General features: G+C 63.7%; 1 protein-coding gene across 1 annotated transcript in view; it reads right to left on the bottom strand.

The window, feature by feature from the left end:
• fcgbp (Fc gamma binding protein) overlaps window positions 1-21,379 on the bottom strand; it is a 317,136-nt gene extending 295,757 nt beyond the window's left edge. Inside the window, exons 1-2 of the mRNA XM_072468845.1 lie at window positions 21,357-21,379; window positions 12,257-12,314 (exon numbers count right to left, since the gene is read on the bottom strand). Of these exons, the coding sequence (XP_072324946.1) occupies window positions 12,257-12,305 (49 nt within the window). The 5' untranslated portion in view covers window positions 12,306-12,314; window positions 21,357-21,379. The remainder of the gene's footprint in view (window positions 1-12,256; window positions 12,315-21,356) is intronic.
• Between the last annotated feature and the right edge of the window lie 319 nt (window positions 21,380-21,698).

Raw genomic sequence — 21,698 nt, 5'->3', positions numbered from 1 at the left:
GAGCGGGAGTTAGTAGGGCGAGAGCGGGAGTGAGTAGGGGGAGAGTGGGAGTGAGTAGGGGAGAGCGGGAGTGAGTAGGGGAGAGCGGGAGTGAGTAGGAGAGAGTGGGAGTGAGTAGGGGGAGAGCGGGAGTGAGTAGGGGGAGTGCGGGAGTGAGTAGGGGAGAGTGGGAGTGAGTAGGGTAGAGTGGGAGTGAATAGGGGGAGAGCGGGAGTGAGTAGGGGGAGAGCGGGAGTGTTTAGGGGGAGAGGGGGAGTGAGTAGGGAGAGAGTGGGAGTGAGTAGGGGAGAGCGGGAGTGAGTAGGGGGAGAGCGGGAGTGAGTAGGATGAGAGCGGGAGTGAGTAGGGGGAGAGTGGGAGTGAGTAGGGGAGAGCGGGAGTGAGTAGGGGGGAGGGGGAGTGAGTAGGGGGAGAGGGGGAGTGAGTAGGGGAGAGTGGGAGTGAGTAGGGGAGAGCGGGAGTGAGTAGGGGGAGAGCGGGAGTGAGTAGGGCGAGAGCGGGAGTGAGTAGGGGAGAGTGGGAGTGAGTATGGAGAGAGTGGGAGTGAGTAGGGGGAGAGTGGGAGTGAGTAGGGGGAGAGCGGGAGTGTTTAGGGGGAGAGGGGGAGTGAGTAGGGAGAGAGTGGGAGTGAGTAGGGGAGAGCGGGAGTGAGTAGGGGGAGAGCGGGAGTGAGTAGGGTGAGAGCGGAAGTGAGTAGGGGGAGAGTGGGAGTGAGTAGGGGAGAGCGGGAGTGAGTAGGGGAGAGTGGGAGTGAGTAGGGGAGAGCGGGAGTGAGTAGGGGGAGAGCGGGAGTGAGTAGGGTGAGAGCGGGAGTGAGTAGGGGCAGAGTGGGAGTGAGTAGGGGGAGAGCAGGAGAGAGTAGGGCGAGAGCGGGAGTGAGTAGGGGAGAGTGGGAGTGAGTAGGGGGAGAGTGGGAGTGAGTAGGGGGAGAGTGGGAGTGAGTAGGGAGAGGGCGGGAGTGAGTAGGGGGAGAGGGGGAATGAGTAGTGGAGAGCGGGAGGGAGTAGGGTGAGAGCGGGAATGAGTAGAGAGAGAGCGGGAGTGAGTCGGGGGAGAGCGGCAGTGAGTAGGTGAGAGCGGGAGTGAGTAGGTGAGAGCGGGAGTGAGTAGGGGAGAGCGGGAGTGAGTAGGGGAGAGCGGGAGTGAGTAGGGGGAGAGCGGGAGTGAGTAGGAGGAGAGCGGGATTGAGTAGAGGGAGAGCGGGAGTGAGTAGGGGGAGAGCGGGAGTGAGTAGAGGGAGAGCGGGAGTGAGTAGAGGGAGAGCGGGAGTGAGTAGGGGGAGAGCGGGAGTGAGTAGGGGGAGAGCGGGAGTGAGTAGGGGAAGAGCGGGAGTGAGTAGAGGGTGAGCGGGAGTGAGTAGGGGGAGAGCGGGAGTGAGTAGGGGAGAGCGGGAGTGAGTAGGGGAGAGCGGGAGTGAGTAGGGGGAGAGTGGGAGTGAGTAGGGGGAGAGCGGGAGTGAGTAGGGAGAGAGTGGGTGTGAGTAGGGGGAGAGGGGGAATGAGTAGGGGAGAGCGGGCGTGAGTAGGGGAGAGCGGGCGTGAGTAGGGGGAGAGCGGGAGTGAGTAGGGGGAGAGCGGGAGTGAGTAGGGGAAGAGCGGGAGTGAGTAGGGGGAGAGAGGGAGTGAGTAGGGGAGAGCGGGAGTGAGTAGGGAGAGAGCGGGAGTGAGTAGGGGGAGAGTGGGAGTGAGTAGGGGAGAGCGGGAGTGAGTAGGGGGAGAGTGGGAGTGAGTAGGGGAGAGCGGGAGTGAGTAGGGGGAGAGCGGGAGTGAGTAGGGGGAGAGCGGGAGTGAGTAGGGGGAGAGCGGGAGTGAGTAGGGGGAGAGTGGGAGTGAGTAGGGGGAGAGCGGGAGTGAGTAGGGGAGAGCGGGAGTGAGTAGGGGGAGAGGGGGAGTGAGTAGGGGAGAGCGGGAGTGAGTAGGGGGAGAGCGGGAGTGAGTAGGGGGAGAGCGGGAGTGAGTAGGGGGTGAGCGGGAGTGTTTAGGGGGAGAGGGGGAGTGAGTAGGGAGAGAGCGGGAGTGAGTAGGGGGAGAGTGGGAGTGAGTAGGGGAGAGCGGGAGTGAGTAGGGGAGAGCGGGAGTGAGTAGGGGAAAGCGGGAGTGAGTAGGGGAGAGCGGGAGTGATTAGGGGGAGAGCGGGAGTGAGTAGGGGGAGAGCGGGAGTGAGTAGGGGGAGAGCGGGAGTGAGTAGGGGGAGAGCGGGAGTGAGTAGGGGGAGAGTGGGAGTGAGTAGGGGAGAGCGGGAGTGTGTAGGGGGAGAGTGGGAGTGAGGAGGGGGAGAGATGGAGAGCGTATGGGGAGAGCGGGAGTGAGTAGGAGGAGAGCTGGAGTGCGTATGGGGAGAGCGGGAGTCAGTAGGGGGAGAGCGGGAGTGAGTAGGGGAGAGCGGGAGTCAGTAGGGGGAGAGCGGGAGTGAGTAGGGGAGAGCGGGAGTGAGTAGGGGGAGAGTGGGAGTGGGAGGAGAGCGGGGGTGAGTAGGGGGAGAGTGCGTGTGAGTAGGGAGAGAGCGGGAGTGAGTAGGGGGAGAGTGGGAGAGAGTAGGGGAGAGCGGGAGTGAGTAGGGGGAGAGTGGGAGTGAGTAGGGGGAGAGTGGGAGTGAGTAAGGGAGAGCGGGAGTGAGTAGGGGCAGAGCGGTAGTGAGTGGGGGGAGAGCGGGATTGACTAGGGCGAGAGCGGGAGTTAGTATGGTGAGAGCGGGAGTGAGTAGGGGGAGAGCGGGAGTGAGTGGGGGGAGAGCGGGAGTGAGAAGGGGGGAGCGGGAGTGAGTAGGGTGAGAGTGGGAGTTAGTAGGGGAGAGTGGGAGTGAGTAGGGGGAGAGTGGGAGTGAGTAGGGGGAGAATGGGAGTGAGTAGGGGGAGAGTGGGAGTGAGTAGGGGAGAGCGGGAGTGAGTAGGGGGAGAGTGGGAGTGAGGCGGGGGAGAGATGGAGAGCGTATGGGGAGAGCGGGAGTGAGTAGGAGGAGAGCTGGAGTGCGTATGGGGAGAGCGGGAGTGAGTAGGGGGAGAGCGGGAGTGAGTAGGGGGAGAGCGGGAGTGAGTAGGGGGGAGAGCGGGAGTGAGTAGGGGGAGAGGGGGAGTCAGTAGGGGGAGAGGGGGAGTCAGTAGGGGGAGAGCGGGAGTGAGTAGGGGGAGAGCGGGAGTGAGTAGGGGGAGAGCGGGAGTAGGGGGAGAGCGGGAGTGAGTAGGGGAGAGAGCGGGAGTGAGTAGGGGGAGAGCGGGAGTGAGTAGGGGGAGAGCGGGAGTGAGGAGGGGGAGAGATGGAGAGCGTATGGGGAGAGCGGGAGTGAGTAGGAGCAGGGCTGGAGTGCCTATGGGGAGAGCGGGGGGGAGACGGGGAGTCAGTAGGGAGAGAGCGGGTGTGAGTAGGGGAGAGCGGGAGTGAGTAGGGGAGAGAGGGAGTGAGTAGGGGGAGAGCGGGAGTGAGTAGGGGAGAGAGCGGGAGTGAGGAGGGGGAGAGCGGTAGTGAGTAGGGGGAGAGAGCGGGAGTGAGTAGGGGGAGATTGGGAGTGAGTAGGGAGAGAGTGGGAGTGAGTAGGGGGAGACCGGGAGTGAGTAGGGGGAGAGCGGGTGTGAGTAGACGGTGAGAGCGGGAGTGAGTAGGGGGAGATTGGGAGTGAGTAGGGAGAGAGTGGGAGTGTGTAGGGGGAGACCGGGAGTGAGTAGGGGGAGAGCGGGAGTGAGTAGAGGGAGAGAGCGGGAGTGAGTAGGGGGAGATTGGGAGTGAGTAGGGAGAGAGTGGCAGTGAGTAGGGGGAGACCGGGAGTGAGTAGGGGGAGAGCGGGAGTGAGTAGAGGCAGAGAGCGGGAGTGAGTAGGGGAGAGCGGGAGTGAGTAGGGGGAGAGTGGGAGTGAGTAGGGGGAGAGCAGGAGTGAGTAGGGGAGAGCGGGAGTGAGTAGGGGGAGAGTGGGAGTGAGTGGGAGGAGAGCTGGAGTGAGTAGGGGGAGAGCGGGAGTGAGTAGGGGGAGAGCGGGAGTGAGTGGGAAGAGAGCGGGAGTGAGTAGGGGGAGAGCGGGAGTGAGTAGGGGAGAGCGGGAGTGAGCAGCGGGAGAGTGGGAGTGAGTAGTGGGTGAGCAGGAGTGAGTGGGGTGAGAGTGGAGGTGAGTAGCGGGAGAGTGGGAGTGAGTAGGGGGAGAGCGGGAGTGAGTAGGGGGTGAGCAGGAGTGAGTAGGGAGAGAGTGGGAGTGAGTAGTGGAGAGCGGAAGTGAGTAGGGGGTGAGCAGGAGTGAGTAGGAGGAGAGCGGGAGTGAGTAGGAGGAGAGCGGGAGTGAGTAGGAAGAGAGCGGGAGTGAGTAGGGGAGAGTGGGAGTGAGTAGGAAGAGAGCGGGAGTGAGTCGGGGGAGAGTGGGAGTGAGTAGGGGAGAGCGGGAGTGAGTAGGGTGAGAGTGGGAGTGAGGAGGGGGAGAGATGGAGAGCGTATGGGGAGAGCGGGAGTGAGTAGGAGGAGAGCTGGAGTGCGTATGGGGAGAGCGGAGTGAGTAGGGGGAGAGGGGGAGTCAGTAGGGGGAGAGCGGGAGTGAGTAGGGGAGAGCGGGAGTGAGTAGGGGGAGAGCGGGAGTGAGTAGGGGGAGATTGGGAGTGCGTAGGGAGAGAGTGGGAGTGAGTAGGGGGAGAGAGCGGGAGTGAGTAGGGGGAGAGCGGGAGTGAGTAGGGGGAGAGCGGGAGTAGGGGGAGAGAGCGGGAGTGAGTAGGGGGAGATTGGGAGTGAGTAGGGAGAGAGTGGGAGTGAGTAGGGGGAGACCGGGAGTGAGTAGGGGGAGAGCGGGTGTGAGTAGACGGTGAGAGCGGGAGTGAGTAGGGGCAGATTGGGAGTGAGTAGGGAGAGAGTGGTTGTGTGTAGGGGGAGACCGGGAGTGAGTAGGGCGAGAGCAGGAGTGAGTAGAGGGAGAGACCGGGAGTGAGTAGGGGGAGATTGGGAGTGCGTAGGGAGAGAGTGGGAGTGAGTAGGGGGAGAGAGCGGGAGTGAGTAGGGAGAGAGTGGGAGTGAGTAGGGAGAGAGTGGGAGTGAGTAGGGGGAGACCGGGAGTGAGTAGGGGGAGAGCGGGTGTGAGTAGACGGTGAGAGAGGGAGTGAGTAGGGGCAGATTGGGAGTGAGTAGGGAGAGAGTGGGAGTGTGCAGGGGGAGACCGGGAGTGAGTAGGGCGAGAGCGGGAGTGTGTAGAGGGAGAGACCGGGAGTGAGTAGGGGAGAGAGCGGGAGTGAGGAGGGGGAGAGCGGTAGTGAGTAGGGGGAGAGAGCGGGAGTGAGTAGGGGGAGAGAGCGGGAGTGAGTAGGGGGAGATTGGGAGTGAGTAGGGAGAGAGTGGGAGTGAGTAGGGGGAGACCGGGAGTGAGTAGGGGGAGAGCGGGTGTGAGTAGACGGTGAGAGCGGGAGTGAGTAGGGGGAGATTGGGAGTGAGTAGGGAGAGAGTGGGAGTGTGTAGGCGGAGACCGGGAGTGAGTAGGGGGAGAGCGGGAGTGAGTAGAGGGAGAGAGCGGGAGTGAGTAGGGGGAGATTGGGAGTGAGTAGGGAGAGAGTGGCAGTGAGTAGGGGGAGACCGGGAGTGAGTAGGGGGAGAGCGGGAGTGAGTAGAGGCAGAGAGCGGGAGTGAGTAGGGGAGAGCGGGAGTGAGTAGGGGGAGAGTGGGAGTGAGTAGGGGGAGAGCAGGAGTGAGTAGGGGAGAGCGGGAGTGAGTAGGGGAGAGTGGGAGTGAGTGGGAGGAGAGCTGGAGTGAGTAGGGGGAGAGCGGGAGTGAGTAGGGGGAGAGCGGGAGTGAGTGGGAAGAGAGCGGGAGTGAGTAGGGGGAGAGCGGGAGTGAGTAGGGGAGAGCGGGAGTGAGCAGGGGGAGAGTGGGAGTGAGTAGTGGGTGAGCAGGAGTGAGTGGGGTGAGAGTGGGAGTGAGTAGCGGGAGAGTGGGAGTGAGTAGGGGGAGAGCGGGAGTGAGTAGGGGGTAAGCAGGAGTGAGTAGGGAGAGAGTGGGAGTGAGCAGTGGAGAGCGGAAGTGAGTAGGGGGTGAGCAGGAGTGAGTAGGGAGAGCGGGAGTGAGTAGGAGGAGAGCGGGAGTGAGTAGGGGAGAGCGGGAGTGAGTAGGGGAGAGTGGGAGTGAGTAGGAAGAGAGCGGGAGTGAGTAGGGGAGAGCGGGAGTGAGTAGGGTGAGAGTGGGAGTGAGGAGGGGGAGAGATGGAGAGCGTATGGGGAGAGCGGAGTGAGTAGGGGGAGAGGGGGAGTCAGTAGGGGGAGAGCGGGAGTGAGTAGGGGAGAGCGGGAGTGAGTAGGGGAGAGAGCGGGAGTGAGTAGGGGAGAGAGCGGGAGTGAGTAGGGGAGAGAGCGGGAGTGAGTAGGGGGAGAGCGGGAGTGAGTAGGGGGAGAGCGGGAGTAGGGGGAGAGAGCGGGAGTGAGTAGGGGGAGATTGGGAGTGAGTAGGGGGAGACCGGGAGTGAGTAGGGGGAGACCGGGAGTGAGTAGGGGGAGAGCGGGTGTGAGTAGACGGTGAGAGCGGGAGTGAGTAGGGGCAGATTGGGAGTGAGTAGGGAGAGAGTGGGTGTGTGTAGGGGGAGACCGGGAGTGAGTAGGGCGAGAGCGGGAGTGAGTAGAGGGAGAGACCGGGAGTGAGTAGGGGGAGATTGGGAGTGCGTAGGGAGAGAGTGGGAGTGAGTAGGGGGAGAGAGCGGGAGTGAGTAGGGAGAGAGTGGGAGTGAGTAGGGAGAGAGTGGGAGTGAGTAGGGGGAGACCGGGAGTGAGTAGGGGGAGAGCGGGTGTGAGTAGACGGTGAGAGCGGGAGTGAGTAGGGGCAGATTGGGAGTGAGTAGGGAGAGAGTGGGAGTGTGTAGGGGGAGACCGGGAGTGAGTAGGGCGAGAGCGGGAGTGAGTAGAGGGAGAGACCGGGAGTGAGTAGGGGGAGATTGGGAGTGCGTAGGGAGAGAGTGGGAGTGAGTAGGGGGAGACCGGGAGTGAGTAGGGGAGAGCGGGAGTGAGTAGAGGCAGAGAGCGGGAGTGAGTAGGGGAGAGCGGGAGTGAGTAGGGGGAGAGCGGGAGTGAGTGGGAAGAGAGCGAGAGTGAGTAGGGGGAGAGCGAGAGTGAGTAGGGGGAGAGCGAGAGTGAGTAGGGGAGAGCGGGAGTGAGTAGGGGGAGAGCGGGAGTGAGTAGGGAGAGAGTGGGAGTGAGTAGGGGGTGAGCAGGAGTGAGTAGGGAGAGAGTGGGAGTGAGTAGGGGAGAGCGGAAGTGAGTAGGGGGTGAGTAGGAGTGAGTAGGGAGAGTGGTAGTGAGAAGGTGGAGAGCGGGAGTGAGTAGGGGGAGAGCGGGAATGAGTAGCGGAAGAGCAGGAATGAGTAGGGGGAGAGCGGGAGTGAGTAGGGGGAGAGCTGGAGTGAGTATGGAGAGAGCCGGAGTGAGTATGGGGAGAGCGGGAGTGAGTAGGGGGAGAGTGGGAGTGAGTGGGAGGAGAGCTGGAGTGAGTAGGGGGAGAGCGGGAGTGAGTAGGGGGGAGAGCGGGAGTGAGTGGGAAGAGAGCGGGAGTGAGTAGGGGGAGAGCGGGAGTGAGTAGGGGAGAGCGGGAGTGAGCAGGGGGAGAGTGGGAGTGAGTAGTGGGTGAGCAGGAGTGAGTGGGAAGAGAGTGGGAGTGAGTAGCGGGAGAGTGGGAGTGAGTAGGGGGTGAGCAGGAGTGAGTAGGGAGAGAGTGGGAGTGAGTAGGGGAGAGCGGGAGTGAGTAGGGGAGAGCGGGAGTGAGTAGGGAGAGAGCGGGAGTGAGTAGGGGGAGAGTGGGAGTGAGTAGGGGAGAGCGGGAGTGAGTAGGGGGAGAGTGGGAGTGAGTAGGGGAGAGCGGGAGTGAGTAGGGGGAGAGTGGGAGTGAGTAGGGGGAGAGTGGGAGTGAGTAGGGGGAGAGTGGGAGTGAGTAGGGGGAGAGTGGGAGTGAGTAGGGGGAGAGTGGGAGTGAGTGGGAAGAGAGCGAGAGTGTGTGGGAAGAGAGCGAGAGTGAGTAGGGGAGAGCATGAGTGAGTAGGGGGAGAGGGGGAGTGAGCAGGGGGAGAGTGGGAGTGAGTAGTGGGTGAGCAGGAGTGAGTGGGGAGAGAGTGGGAGTGAGTAGCGGGAGAGTGGGAGTGAGTAGGGGGAGAGCGGGAGAGAGTAGGGGGTAAGCAGGAGTGAGTAGGGAGAGAGTGGGAGTGAGTAGGGGAGAGCGGAAGTGAGTAGGGGGTGAGTAGGAGTGAGTAGGGAGAGTGGTAGTGAGAAGGAGGAGAGCGGGAGTGAGTAGGGGGGCAGCGGGAGTGAGTAGGGGGAGAGCGGGAATGAGTAGGGGAAGAGCGGGAGTGAGTAGCGGGAGAGTGGGAGTGAGTAGGGGGAGAGCTGGAGTGAGTAGGGAGAGAGCCGGAGTGAGTATGGGGAGAGCGGGAGTGAGTAGGGGGAGAGTGGGAGTGAGTGGGAGGAGAGCTGGAGTGAGTAGGGGGAGAGCGGGAGTGAGTAGGGGGAGAGCGGGAGTGAGTGGGAAGAGAGCGGGAGTGAGTAGGGGGAGAGCGGGAGTGAGTAGGGGAGAGCGGGAGTGAGCAGGGGGAGAGTGGGAGTGAGTAGTGGGTGAGCAGGAGTGAGTGGGGAGAGAGTGGGAGTGAGTGGCGGGAGAGTGGGAGTGAGTAGGGGGAGAGCGGGAGTGAGTAGGGGATGAGCAGGAGTGAGTAGGGAGAGAGTGGGAGTGAGTAGGGGAGAGCGGGAGTGAGTAGGGGAGAGCGGGAGTGAGTAGGGAGAGAGCGGGAGTGAGTAGGGGGAGAGTGGGAGTGAGTAGGAGAGAGCGGGAGTGAGTAGGGGGAGAGTGGGAGTGAGTAGGGGGAGAGCGGGAGTGAGTAGGGGAAGAGCGGGCGTGAGTAGGGGGAGAGCGGGAGTGAGTAGGGGGAGAGCGGGAGTGAGTAGGGGGAGAGCGGGAGTGAGTAGGGGGAGAGCGGGAGTGAGTAGGGGGAGAGTGGGAGTGAGTAGGGGGAGAGTGGGAGTGAGTAGGGGGAGAGTGGGAGTGAGTAGGGGGAGAGTGGGAATGAGTAGGGGGAGAGTGGGAGTGAGTAGGGGCCGAGCTGGAGTGAGTAGGGGGAGAGGGGGAGTGAGTAGGGGGAGAGGGGGAGTGAGTAGGGGAGAGCGGGAGTGAGTAGGGGGAGAGGGGGAGTGAGTAGGGGAGAGCGGGAGTGAGTAGGGGGAGAGCGAGTGTAATTAGGGTGAGAGCGGGTGTGATTAGGGGGAGAGCGGGAGTGAGTAGGGGGAGAGCGGGAGTGAGTAGGGGGAGAGCGGGAGTGAGTAGGGCGAGAGCGGGAGTGAGTAGGGGGAGAGGGGGAGTGAGTAGGGGAGAGGGGGAGTGAGTTAGGGGAGAGCGGGAGTGAGTTAGGGGAGAGCGGGAGTGAGTAGGGGGAGAGCGGGAGTGAGTAGGGGAGAGCGGGAGTGAGTAGGGGAGAGCGGGAGTGAGTAGGGGGAGAGCGGGAGTGAGTAGGGGGAGAGCGGGAGTGAGTAGGGGAGAGCGGGTGTGAGGAGATTATGACCGGGTGTGAGGAGTTGACGAGCAGGTGTGAGGAGATGGTGAGCGGGTGTGAGTAGATGATGAGCGTGTGTGAGGAGATGGTGAGCGGGTGTGAGTAGATGATGAGCGTGTGTGAGGAGATAGTGAGCGGGTGTGAGGAGATGCTGAGAGGGTGTGAGGAGATGGTGAGCGGGTGTGAGGAGATGCTGAGCGGGTGTGAGAAGATGGTGAGCGGGTGTGAGGAGATGCTGAGCGGGTGTGAGGAGATGGTGAGCGGGTGTGAGGAGATGCTGAGCGGGTGTGAGGAGATGCTGAGCGGGTGTGAGGAGATGCTGAGCGGGTGTGAGGAGATGGTGAGCGGGTGTGAGGAGATGGTGAGCGGGTGTGAGGAGATGGTGAGCGGGTGTGAGGAGATGGTGAGCGGGTGTGAGGAGATGCTGAGCGGGTGTGAGGAGATGGTGTGCGTGTGTGAGCAGATGGTGAGCGGGTGTGAGGAGATGGTGAGCGGGTGTGAGGAGATGGTGAGCAGGTGTGAGGAGATGGTGAGCTGGTGTGAGGAGATGGTGAGCAGGTGTGAGGAGATGGTGAGCGGGTGTGAGGAGATGGTGAGCAGGTGTGAGATGGTGAGCGGGTGTGAGGAGATGCTGAGCTGGTGTGAGGAGATGCTGAGCGGGTGTGAGGAGATGGTGAGTGGGTGTGAGGAGATGGTGAGTGGGTGTGAGGAGATGGTGAGTGGGTGTGAGGAGATGGTGAGCGGGTGTGAGGAGATGATGAGCGTGTGTGAGGAGATGCTGAGCGGGCGTGATTAGGGGGAGAGCGGGAGTGAGTAGGGGGAGAGGGGGAGTGAGTAGGGAGAGAGCGGGAGTGAGTAGGGAGAGAGCGGGAGTGAGCAGGGAGAGAGCGGGAGTGAGTAAGGAGAGACCGGGAGTGAGTAAGGGGAGAGCGGGAGTGAGTAGTAGGAGAGCGGGAGTGAGTAGGGGGTGAGGGGGTGTGAGTAGGGGAGAGCGGGAGTGAGTAGTGAGAGAGCGGGAGTGAGTAGGGGAGAGCGGGAGTGAGTAGGGGAGAGCGGGAGTGAGTAGGGGGAGAGTGGGAGGGAGTAGGGGAGAGCGGGTGTGAGGAGATGATGAGCGGGTGTGAGGAGATGGTGAGCGGGTGTGAGGAGACGATGAGCGGGTGTGAGGAGATGGTGAGCGGGTGTGAGGAGATGCTGAGCGGGTGTGAGAAGATGCTGAGCGGGTGTGAGGAGATGGTGAGCGGGTGTGAGGAGATGGTGAGCGGGTGTGAGGAGATGGTGAGCGGGTGTGAGGAGATGGTGAGCGGGTGTGAGGAGATGGTGAGCGGGTGTGAGGAGATGCTGAGCGGGTGTGAGGAGATGCTGAGCGGGTGTGAGGAGATGCTGAGCGGGTGTGAGGAGATGGTGAGCGGGTGTGAGGAGATGGTGAGCGGGCGTGATTAGGGGGAGAGCGGAGTGAGTAGGGGGAGAGGGGAGTGAGTAGGGAGAGAGCGGGAGTGAGTAGGGAGAGAGCGGGAGTGAGTAGGGAGAGAGCGGGAGTGAGTACGGAGAGACCGGGAGTGAGTAAGGGGAGAGCGGGAGTGAGTAGTAGGAGAGCGGGAGTGAGTAGGGGGAGAGCGGGAGTGAGTAGGGGGTGAGGGGGTGTGAGTAGGGGAGAGCGGGAGTGAGTAGGAAGAGAGCGGGAGTGAGTAGGGGAGAGCGGGAGTGAGTAGGGGAGAGCGGGAGTGAGTAGGGAGAGCGGGAGTAAGTAGGAGGAGAGCGGGAGTGAGTAGGGGGGAGAGCGGGAGTGAGTAGGGGAGAGCGGGAGTGAGTAGGGGGAGAGCGGGAGTGAGTAGGGGGAGAGGGGGAGTGAGTAGGGGAGAGCGGGAGTGAGTAGGGGGAGAGGGGGAGTGAGTAGGGGGAGAGGGGGAGTGAGTAGGGGGAGAGCGGGAGTGAGTAGGGGAGAGCGGGAGTGAGTAGGGGAGAGCGGGAGTGAGTAGGGGAGAGCGGGAGTGAGTAGGGGAGAGCGGGAGTGAGTAGGGGAGAGCGGGAGTGAGTAGGGGAGAGCGGGAGTGAGTAGGGTGAGAGCGGGAGTGAGTAGGGGGAGAGTGGGAGTGAGTAGGGGGAGAGAGTAGGGGGAGAGGGGGAGTGAGTAGGGGAGAGGGGGAGTGAGTAGGGGAGAGGGGGAGTGAGTAGGGGAGAGCGGGAGTGAGTAGGGGAGAGCGGGAGTGAGTAGGGGAGAGCGGGAGTGAGTAGGGGAGAGCGGGAGTGAGTAGGGGGAGAGTGGGGAGTGAGTAGGGGGAGAGTGGGAGTGAGTAGGGGGAGAGGGGGAGTGAGTCGGGGAGAGGGGGAGTGAGTAGGGGAGAGCGGGAGTGAGTAGGGGAGAGCGGGTGTGAGGAGATGCTGAGCGGGTGTGAGGAGATGCTGAGCGGGTGTGAGGAGATGCTGAGCAGGTGTGACTGGGATGTGGCTGGTCTCTGGGCACCAGCATGTGTGGAGAAGGGGGGTAAGCTGCAATATGGGAGTGCCCGTGCGGCAGGTACTTCTGCCTTCTCTCCCAACCCAAATTCCATTTCTCCCGACACAAATTATGCTTTGCCCCTCACCCTCCCGTCCCTCTCGCCTCCCCGTCTCTTCCCTCATCTCACCCATCGCCCCCTTCTCTTCACTTTGTCCACTTCCCCCTGTTTATCCATTCCCCTTCCACCATTTGAACTGGCTGACTTTGATCATTGCTCAGAACATTCTGCAAAGACCGAGGTCGGGCAGCACGAGGCAGAATGAGAAGATTTTCAATTCTGGAACTTACCCAAGTGAAGGGCCGCACAAACGAACAGGAGCCTCACGGTGCCCATCATGTAAAAAGCCTGGAGAGACAGAAAATTCAGCATCTGAAAACCAACCATCTCACTTAAAGACCACTACAATCAAACCAACAGGAGGAGGCCCATTCAGCCCTCAAGCCTGTTACCACAGGAACAGGAGGAGGCCCATTCAGCCGCCTCGAACCTGTTGCTACAGGAACAGGAGGAGGCCCATTCAGCCGCCTCGAACCTGTTGCTACAGGAACAGGAGGAGGCCCATTCAGCCCCCTCGAGCCTGTTACACAGGGACAGGTGGAGGCCATTTATTTGGGTGGTTCCAGCTCCCTGTGAATTTGAGGGAGGAGGGTAAGGAGATTGAGGGGGAAGGAGTGAAGTGAGGTACAGAAAAAGAGGAGGCGGAGTGAGGGAGAAGGGACGGCATGAGGGCGAGCGGGCGGGGTGTAGGGGAGAGGGGGCGGAGTGAGGGAGTGGGGGCGGTGTGGGGTAGAGGGGACGGAGTGAGGGAGTGGCGACGGCATGAGGGAGCGGGGGCGGCATGGGGACGAGGGGGGGCGGAGTAAGGAAGGGGTGGAGTGAGGGAGAGGGGGCGGAGTGAGGGAGAGGGGGCGGAGTGAGGGAGAGGGGGGCGGAGTGAGGGAGAGGGGGCGGAGTGAGGGAGAGGGGGCGGAGTGAGGGAGAGAAGGCAGAGTGAGGGAGGGGGCAGAGTGAGGGAGAGGGGGCAGAGTGAGGGAGCGGAGTGATGGAGAGGGAAAGGGAGATGGGACCAGCGTGAGGGAGAGAGGGTGGAGTGAGGGAGAGGGGGTGAACTGAGGGCAAGGGGGCAGACTGAGGGAGAGGGGGCTGACTGAGGGTGAGGGGGCGGAGTGAAGGAGAGGGGGCAGAGTGTGGGAGAGGGGGCGGAGTGAGGGAGAGGGGGCACAGTGAGGGAGAGGGGGCGGAGTGAGGGAGAGGGTGCGGGTGAGGGAGAGGGGGCAGAGTGAGGGAGAGGGTGCAGAGTGAGGGAGAGGGAGCGGAGTGAGGGAGAGGGGGCGGAGTGAGGGAGAGGGGGCGGAGTGAGGGAGAGGGGGCGGAGTGAGGGAGAGGGGGCGGAGTGAGGGAGAGGGGGCGGAGTGAGGGAGAGGGGGCAGAGTGAGGGAGAGGGTGCAGAGCGAGGGAGAGTGAGAGGGCCAGGGAGAAGTGGCAGAGTGAGGGAGAGGGGGAGAAGTAACTGGGGAGGGGGAAGAGTGAGGGAGAGAGAGCGGCCTGCGTGAGGGGGCGGAGTGAGAGGGAGGGAGAAGTGCGAGAGGGAGGGAGTGGAATGGGGATATGGGGGCTGAGTTGGGGCTTGGGGCGAGGTGAGAGATTGGGGGCGGAGTAAGGGATAGGGGGCGGAGTGAGGGATTGGGGGCGGAGTGAGGGATTGGAGCGGAATGAGGGATTGGGAGCGGAGTGAGGGATTGGGGCGGAGTGAGAGATTGGGGCGGAGTGAGGGAATGGGGCGGAGTGAGGGATTGGGGTCGGAGTGTGGGATTGGGGTCGGAGTGTGGGATTGGGGTCGGAGTGTGGGATTGGGGTCGGAGTGTGGGATTGGGGTCGGAGTGTGGGATTGGGGTCGGAGTGTGGGATTGGGGGCGGAGTGTGGGATTGGGGGCGGAGTGTGGGATTGGGGGCGGAGTGTGGGATTGGGGGCGGAGTGTGGGATTGGGGGCGGAGTGTGGGATTGGGGGCGGAGTGTGGGATTGGGGGCGGAGTGTGGGATTGGGGGCGGAGTGTGGGATTGGGGGCGGAGTGTGGGAATGGGGCGGAGTGTGGGATTGGGGTCGGAGTGTGGGATTGGGGTCGGAGTGTGGGATTGGGGGCGGAGTGTGGGATTGGGGGCGGAGTGTGGGATTGGGGGCGGAGTGTGGGATTGGGGGCGGAGTGTGGGATTGGGGGCGGAGTGTGGGATTGGGGGCGGAGTGTGGGATTGGGGGCGGAGTGTGGGATTGGGGGCGGAGTGTGGGATTGGGGGCGGAGTGTGGGATTGGGGGCGGAGTGTGGGATTGGGGGCGGAGTGTGGGATTGGGGTCGGAGTGTGGGATTGGGGTCGGAGTGTGGGATTGGGGTCGGAGTGTGGGATTGGGGTCGGAGTGTGGGATTGGGGGCGGAGTGAGGGAGAGGGGGTGGGCGGAGTGAGGGAGAGGGGGTGGGCGGAGTGAGGGAGAGGGGGTGGGCGGAGTGAGGGAGAGGGGGTGGCTGGAGGGAGTGAACGGAGTGAAAGGGAAGGGATAGTATGAGTGAGCATACGGAGGGAGAGAGAGCAGAGTGTGGGAGGGGAAACGGCATAAAAGAGAGGGGGTATTGTGAGGGAGAGGGTGCGGCGTGAGGGAACTAAATGAATGAGTGGCGTGAGAGGGAGGGAACTGATTGAGAGGAAGGGAGCAGAGTGAGAGGCAGGGAGCGGCACAATGGAACAGAGTGAGGGATTAGGGGTGGAGTGGGGATTTGAGGGCTGAGTTGGGGATTGGGGGCGGGGTGTGGGAGAGGGGGCGGAGTGTGGGAGAGGGGGCGGAGTGTGGGAGAGGGGGCGGAGTGTGGGAGAGGGGGCGGAGTGTGGGAGAGGGGGCGGAGTGTGGGAGAGGGGGCGGAGTGTGGGAGAGGGGGCGGAGTGTGGGAGAGGGGGCGGAGTGTGGGAGAGGGGGCGGAGTGTGGGAGAGGGGGCGGAGTGTGGGAGAGGGGGCGGAGTGTGGGAGAGGGGGCGGAGTGTGGGAGAGGGGGCGGAGTGTGGGAGAGGGGGCGGAGTGTGGGAGAGGGGGCGGAGTGTGGGAGAGGGGGCGGAGTGTGGGAGAGGGGGCGGAGTGTGGGAGAGGGGGCGGAGTGTGGGAGAGGGGGCGGAGTGTGGGAGAGGGGGCGGAGTGTGGGAGAGGGGGCGGAGTGTGGGAGAGGGGGCGGAGTGTGGGAGAGGGGGCGGAGTGTGGGAGAGGGGGCGGAGTGTGGGAGAGGGGGCGGAGTGTGGGAGAGGGGGCGGAGTGTGGGAGAGGGGGCGGAGTGTGGGAGAGGGGGCGGAGTGTGGGAGAGGGGGCGGAGTGTGGGAGAGGGGGCGGAGTGTGGGAGAGGGGGCGGAGTGTGGGAGTGGGGGCGGAGTGTGAGGGAGGGGGAGGAGTGTGGGAGAGAGGGCGGAGAGTGGGAGAGGCGGTCGAGTGAGGGAGGGGGGCGGTGTGAGGGAGAGGGGTGGCGTGAGGGACAGAGGGCAAAGTGAGAGGGAGGGAGCGGCGTGAGGGAGAGGGGGTGGATTGAGGGACAGGGGGCGGAGTGAGGGAGAGGGTGCGGAAGGAGGGAGAGGGTGCGGACTGAGGGAGAGGAGGTGGAAAGAGGCAGAGGGGGCAGAGTGAGGGAGAGGCGGCAGAGTGAGGGAGAGGCGACGTAGTGAGGGAGAGGGGGCGGAGTGAGTGAGAGGGGGCCAGGTGAGGGGGAGGGGGCGGAGTTAGGGGAGGAGACGGTGTGAGGGAGGGCCGGAGTAAGGGAGAGCGGGCAGAGTGAGGGATTGGGGGTGGAGTGAGGGATTGGGGGTGGAGTGAGGGATTGGGGGTGGAGTGAGGGATTGGGGGCGGGGTGAGGGATTGGGGGCGGAGTGAGGGATTGGGGGCGGAGTGAGGGATTGGGGGCGGAGTGAGGGATTGGGGGCGGAGAGTGGGATTGGGGGCGGAGTGAGGGATTGGGGGCGGAGTGAGGGATTGGGGGCGGAGTGAGGGATTGGGGGCGGAGTGAGGGATTGGGGGCGGAGAGTGGGATTGGGGGCGGAGAGTGGGATTGCGGCGGTGTGAGAGATTGGGGCGGAGTGAGAGAGAGGATGCGGAGTGAGGGAGAGGAGGTGGAAAGAGGCAGAAGGGGCAGAGTGAGGGAGAGGCGGCAGAGTGAGGGAGAGGCGGCGGAGTGAGGGAGAGGCGGCGGAGTGAGGGAGAGGCGGCAGAGTGAGGGAGAGGGGGCGGAGTTAGGGGGAGGAGACAGAGTGAGGGAGAGGGTCCAGAGTGAGGGAGAGGGGTTGGTGTGAGGGAGAGGGGTTGGTTTGAGGGAGAGGGGTTGGTATGAGGGTGAGGGAGAGGGAACGGTGTGAGTGAACGGTTTGAGGGGTGGAGTGATAGGGAGGGAACGGAGTACGAGAGAGGGTGCAGAGTGAGGAGGGAGGGGGAAGTGAGGGAGAGGGTCAGAGTGAGGGAGAGGGACAGTGTTAGGGAAAGGGGGCGGCGTGAGGGAGAGGGGGCGGCGTGAGGGAGAGGGGGCAGAGTGAGGGAGACGGGGGGCGGACTGATGGAGAGGGCGCGGAGTGAGGGAGGTGAGGTGGAGTGAGGGAGAGGGGGAGTGTCAGGGAGAGGGGGCGGAGTGAGGGACAGGGGGCAGAGTGAGGGACAGGGGCGAATGAGGGACAGGGGGCGGAGTGAGGGACGGGGTGGTGTACGGGACGGGAGTGTACTGAGGGAAAGAGGGTGGATTGAGGGGGTGCTGAGTGAGGTAGAGGGGAAGAGTGAGGGAGCAGGTGCGGAATGAGGGTGAGGGGGCGTAGTGATGTCGAGGGGCGGAGTGAAGGAGAGGAGGCGGAGCGAGGGAGAGGGCGCGGAGCAGAGGTAGACTGGTGTGAGGGAGAGCGGGAGGAGTGAAGTGAGGGAGGGAGGGAGAGTAGAGTGAGGGAGGGGGAATGGCTTAAAAGAGAGGGGGCTGTATGAGGGAAAGGGAGCAGTGTGAGGGAACAAATTGAGGGGCGGAGTGAGATGGAGGGAACTGATTAATAGTGAGGGGGCGGAGTGAGAAGCAGGGTGGAATGAGGGAGGGGGCGGAGTGTGGGAGAGGGGGCGGAGTGTGGGAGAGGGGGCGGAGTGTGGGAGAGGGGGCGGAGTGTGGGAGAGGGGGCGGAGTGTGGGAGGGGGGGGCGGAGTGGGGGAGGGGGGGGCGGAGTGGGGGAGGGGGGGGCGGAGTGGGGGAGGGGGGGGCGGAGTGGGGGAGGGGGGGGCGGAGTGGGGGAGGGGGGGCGGAGTGGGGGAGGGGGGGGCGGAGTGGGGGAGGGGGGGGCGGAGTGGGGGAGGGGGGGGCGGAGTGGGGGAGGGGGGGGCGGAGTGGGGGAGGGGGGGGCGGAGTGGGGGAGGGGGGGGGCGGAGTGGGGGAGGGGGGGCGGAGTGGGGGAGGGGGGGGGCGGAGTGGGGGAGGGGGGGCGGAGTGGGGGAGGGGGGGCGGAGTGGGGGAGGGGGGGCGGAGTGGGGGAGGGGGGGGGCGGAGTGGGGGAGGGGGGGGGCGGAGTGGGGGAGGGGGGGGCGGAGTGGGGGAGGGGGGGGCGGAGGGGGGGGCGGAGTGGGGGAGGGGGGGGCGGAGTGGGGGAGGGGGGGCGGAGTGCGGGAGGGGGGGCGGAGTGCGGGAGGGGGGGCGGAGTGCGGGAGAGGGGGCGGAGTGCGGGTTACCGGGAGTGAGGGAGAGGATTGGAGTGAGGGGGAGTGAGGGAGAGGATTGGAGTGAGGGGGAGTGAGGGAGAGGATTGGAGTGAGGGGGAGTGAGGGAGAGGATTGGAGTGAGGGAGAGAGAGTGGGGAGCAGGGAGAGAGAGTGGGGAGCAGGGAGAGAGAGTGGGGAGCAGGGAGAGAGAGTGGGGAGCAGGGAGAGAGAGAGTGGGGAGTGAGGGAGAGGGGGCGTGAGGGAGACGATTGGAGTGAGGGAAAGTATTGGAGTGAGGGGGTGGGAAGTGAGGGAGAGGAGTGAGGGAGAGGGGGAGTGAGGGAGAAGGGGAGTGAGGGAGAGGGTGAGTGAGGGAGAGGGTGAGTGAGGGAGAGGGTGAGTGAGGGAGAGGAATGGAGTGAGGGAGAGGAATGGAGTGAGGGAGAGGGGGTGTGAGAGCGAGGGAGAGGGGGAGTGAGGGAGAGGGGGAGTGAGGGAGAGGAGTGAGGAAGAGGAGTGCGGTGAGGGAGAGGATGAGTGAGGTAGAGGAGGAGTCAGGGAAAGAGGGTGGTGAGGGAGAGGAGTGAGGGAGAGGAGTGAGGGAGAGGGTGAGTGAGGGAGAGGGTGACTGAGGGGGAGTGAGGGAGAGGGTGCGTGAGGGAGAGGGGGAGTGAAGGAGAGGGGGAGTGAGGGACGGAGGGCTGTGAGGGAGAGACGGAGTGAGGGAAGGAGGGAGCTGAAGGAGAGGAGTGAGGGAGAGGAGTGAGGGAGAGGGGGAGTGAGGGATAGCAGGATTGAAGGAGAGGAAGATTGAGGGAGAGGAGTGAGGGAGAGGGGGGGTGAGGGAGAGGGGGAGTGAGGAAGAGGAGTGCGGTGAGGGAGAGGATGAGTGAGGTAGAGGAGGAGTCAGGGAAGGAGGGCGGTGAGGGAGAGGATGAGTGAGGGAGAGGGGAGTGAGGGAGAGGGGGAATGAGGGAGTGAGGGAAGGAGGGCGGTGAGGGAGAGGAGTGAGGGAGAGGGGGAGTGAGAGAGAGGGGGAGTGAATGAAGGAGGGAGGTAAGGGAGAGACGGAGTGAGGGAAGGAGGGAGGTGAGGGAGAGGATGAATGAGGGAAGGAGGGCGGTGAGGGAGAGGGGGAGTGAGGGAAGGATGGCGGTGAGGGAGAGGAGGAGTGAGGGAAGGAGGGTGGTGATGGAGTGGTGGAGTGAGGGGAGGGAAGGAGGGAGGTGAGGGAGAGGAGTGAGGGAGAGGGTGAGGGAGAGGGGGAATGAGGGAGAGGGGGAGTGAGGGAAGGAGGGCGATGAGGGAGAGGACGAAGGAGGGCGGTTAGGGAGAGGAGGAGTGAGGGAAGGAGGGTGGTGAGGGAGAGGAGGAGTGAGGGAAGGAGGGCGGTGAGGGAGAGGAGTGAGGGAGAGGGGGAGTGAGAGAGAGGGGGAGTGAATGAAGGAGGGCGGTAAGGGAGAGACGGAGTGAGGGAAGGAGGGAGGTGAGGGAGAGGATGAATGAGGGAAGGAGGGCGGTGAGGGAGAGGGGGAGTGAATGAAGGAGGGCGGTAAGGGAGAGACGGAGTGAGGGAAGGAGGGAGGTGAGGGAGAGGATGAATGAGGGAAGGAGGGCGGTGAGGGAGAGGGGGAGTGAGGGAAGGATGGCGGTGAGGGAGAGGAGGAGTGAGGGAAGGAGGGTGGTGATGGAGTGGTGGAGTGAGGGGAGGGAAGGAGGGAGGTGAGGGAGAGGAGTGAGGGTGAGGGAGAGGGGGAATGAGGGAGAGGGGGAGTGAGGGAAGGAGGGCGGTTAGGGAGAGGAGGAGTGAGGGAAGGAGGGTGGTGAGGGAGAGGGGGAGTGAGGGAAGGAGGGCGATGAGGGAGAGGACGAATGAGGGAAGGAGGGCGGTTAGGGAGAGGAGGAGTGAGGGAAGGAGGGTGGTGAGGGAGAGGAGGAGTGAGGGAAGGAGGGCGATGAGGGAGAGGACGAATGAGGGAAGGAGGGCGGTTAGGGAGAGGAGGAGTGAGGGAAGGAGGGCGGTGAGGGAGAGGAGGAGTGAGGGAAGGAGGGTGATGAGGAGGCAGAGTGAGTGCAGCGAGTTTAGATGGAGACGGGACACTCACTGGTTTGATTTCTTGGGCTGCACTTGCTCCCTGTGGATTGGAGGGAGGAGGCTGAGGGAGATTGGGGGAAGGGGCGGAGTGACGGAGAGAGGGGAAGGAGTGATGACGGGAAGAAGAGGAGTGAGGGGGAGTGAGACGAGTGAGGCAGAGGGGGTGGAGTGAGGGGGACGGAGAGGAGTGAGGGGGAGGGAGAGGAATGAGGGAGAGGTGGCGCAGTGAGGGGGGGTGGAGTGAAGGCCGGGTGGAGTTAGGGCATTCACTGAACAGGATTCACTGTGGTTATGCCATTCCTTTGCCGAACCGCAGAGATTTTCCGCTCCCCACTGCGCTCGGTCCCAAGATCAGAGAGATTTTCCACTCCCCACTGCGCTCGGTCCCAAGATCAGAGAGATTTTCCGCTCCCCACTGCGCTCGGTCCCAAGATCAGAGAGATTTTCCGCTCCCCACTGCGCTCGGTCCCAAGATCAGAGAGATTTTCCGCTCCCCACTGCGCTCGGTCCCAAGATCAGAGAGATTTTCCGCTCCCCACTGAGCTTGGTCCCAAGATCAGAGAGATTTTCCGCTCCCCACTGCGCTCGGTCCCAAGATCAGAGAGATTTCCCGCTCCCCACTACGCTCGGTCCCAAGATCAGAGAGATTTTCCGCTCCCCACTGCGCTCGGTCCCAAGATCAGAGAGATTTTCCGCTCCCCACTGCACTCGGTCCCAAGATCAGAGAGATTTTCCGCTCCCCACTGCCCTCGGTCCCAAGATCAGAGAGATTTTCTGCTCCCACTGTGCTGTGTACCAGGATCAGAGGAGATTTTCCGCTCCCCGCTAAGCTGGGTCCCGGGATCAGAGGAGATTTTCCGCGGCGCTGGGTCCTAGGATCAGAGGAGGTTTTCCGCTCCCCACTGTGCTGTGTCCCGGGATCAGAGGAGGAGATTTTCCGCTTCCCGCTGCGCTGGGTCCCAGGATCAGAGGAGGGGATTTTCCGCTCCCCACTGCGCTGGGTCCCAGGACCATAGGAGATATCCGCTCTCCACTGCGCTGGGTCCCAGGACCAGAGGCGATTTTCCGCTCCCCACTGCGCTGGGTCCCAGGACCACAGGAGATATCCGCTCCCCACTGCGCTGGGTCCCAGGACCACAGGAGATATCCGCTCCCCACTGCGCTGGGTCCCAGGACCAGAGGAGATATCCGCTCCCCACTGCACTGCGTCCCAGGTTCAGAGGCGATTTTCCGCTCCCCACTGCGCTGGGTCCCAGGACCATAGGAGATATCCGCTCCCCACTGCGCTGGGTCCCAGGACCAGAGGAGATATCCGCTCCCCACTGCACTGGGTCCCAGGACCAGAGGCGATTTTCCGCTCCCCACTGCGCTGGGTCCCAGGTTCAGAGGCGATTTTCCGCTCCCCACTGCGCTGGGTCCCAGGACCAGAGGAGATTTTCCGCTCCCTACTGCGCTGGGTCCCAGGACCAGAGGACCCCCCCCCCCCCCCCCGCCCCCCACCCCCGCTGTCTCTCTGATCGCACCCCTCCTGTGACGATACCCTCCCTCCAGCCCCACCATGGGATCTTGCTGTTTCTCTGTGAACTCCTGGGGAAATTGGGGTTTGTGTCTTACCTGGATGTCCGCTCCCGGCGCAATGTGCGCAGGAAGATGTTGGTTTGGTTTTTATTGCCGTCCAGCCTCCCTCTGCCCTGTCGGAGCGGCCAATTGCAGTTTGGGACATCCTCCTTCTCCCAGATCTTGCTCCGCCCGAGTCAATACTCAGTCTGTTCAACTAAGTGGGAAGCGAGAGTGTCCCGGGACAGGACGAGGCGGGAGTTCCCATCAGGGGCAAACAGGACAGGTAACAGCAGAGGCAGCTAAGGTGGGTTCAACACCGAGAGTTCGGGTCCGGAGAGTGACCCACAGTGGCTGGAGAGTGAATGCAGGGCCCGGACAATGGCCCCAGGTCCAGCG

The sequence above is a fragment of the Scyliorhinus torazame genome, chromosome 12, assembly GCF_047496885.1.
Source record: "Scyliorhinus torazame isolate Kashiwa2021f chromosome 12, sScyTor2.1, whole genome shotgun sequence".
Classification (NCBI taxonomy): domain Eukaryota; kingdom Metazoa; phylum Chordata; class Chondrichthyes; order Carcharhiniformes; family Scyliorhinidae; genus Scyliorhinus; species Scyliorhinus torazame.
Note: the sequence above shows the minus strand (reverse complement) of the source record. Positions and strands in the feature narration are given on the sequence as shown.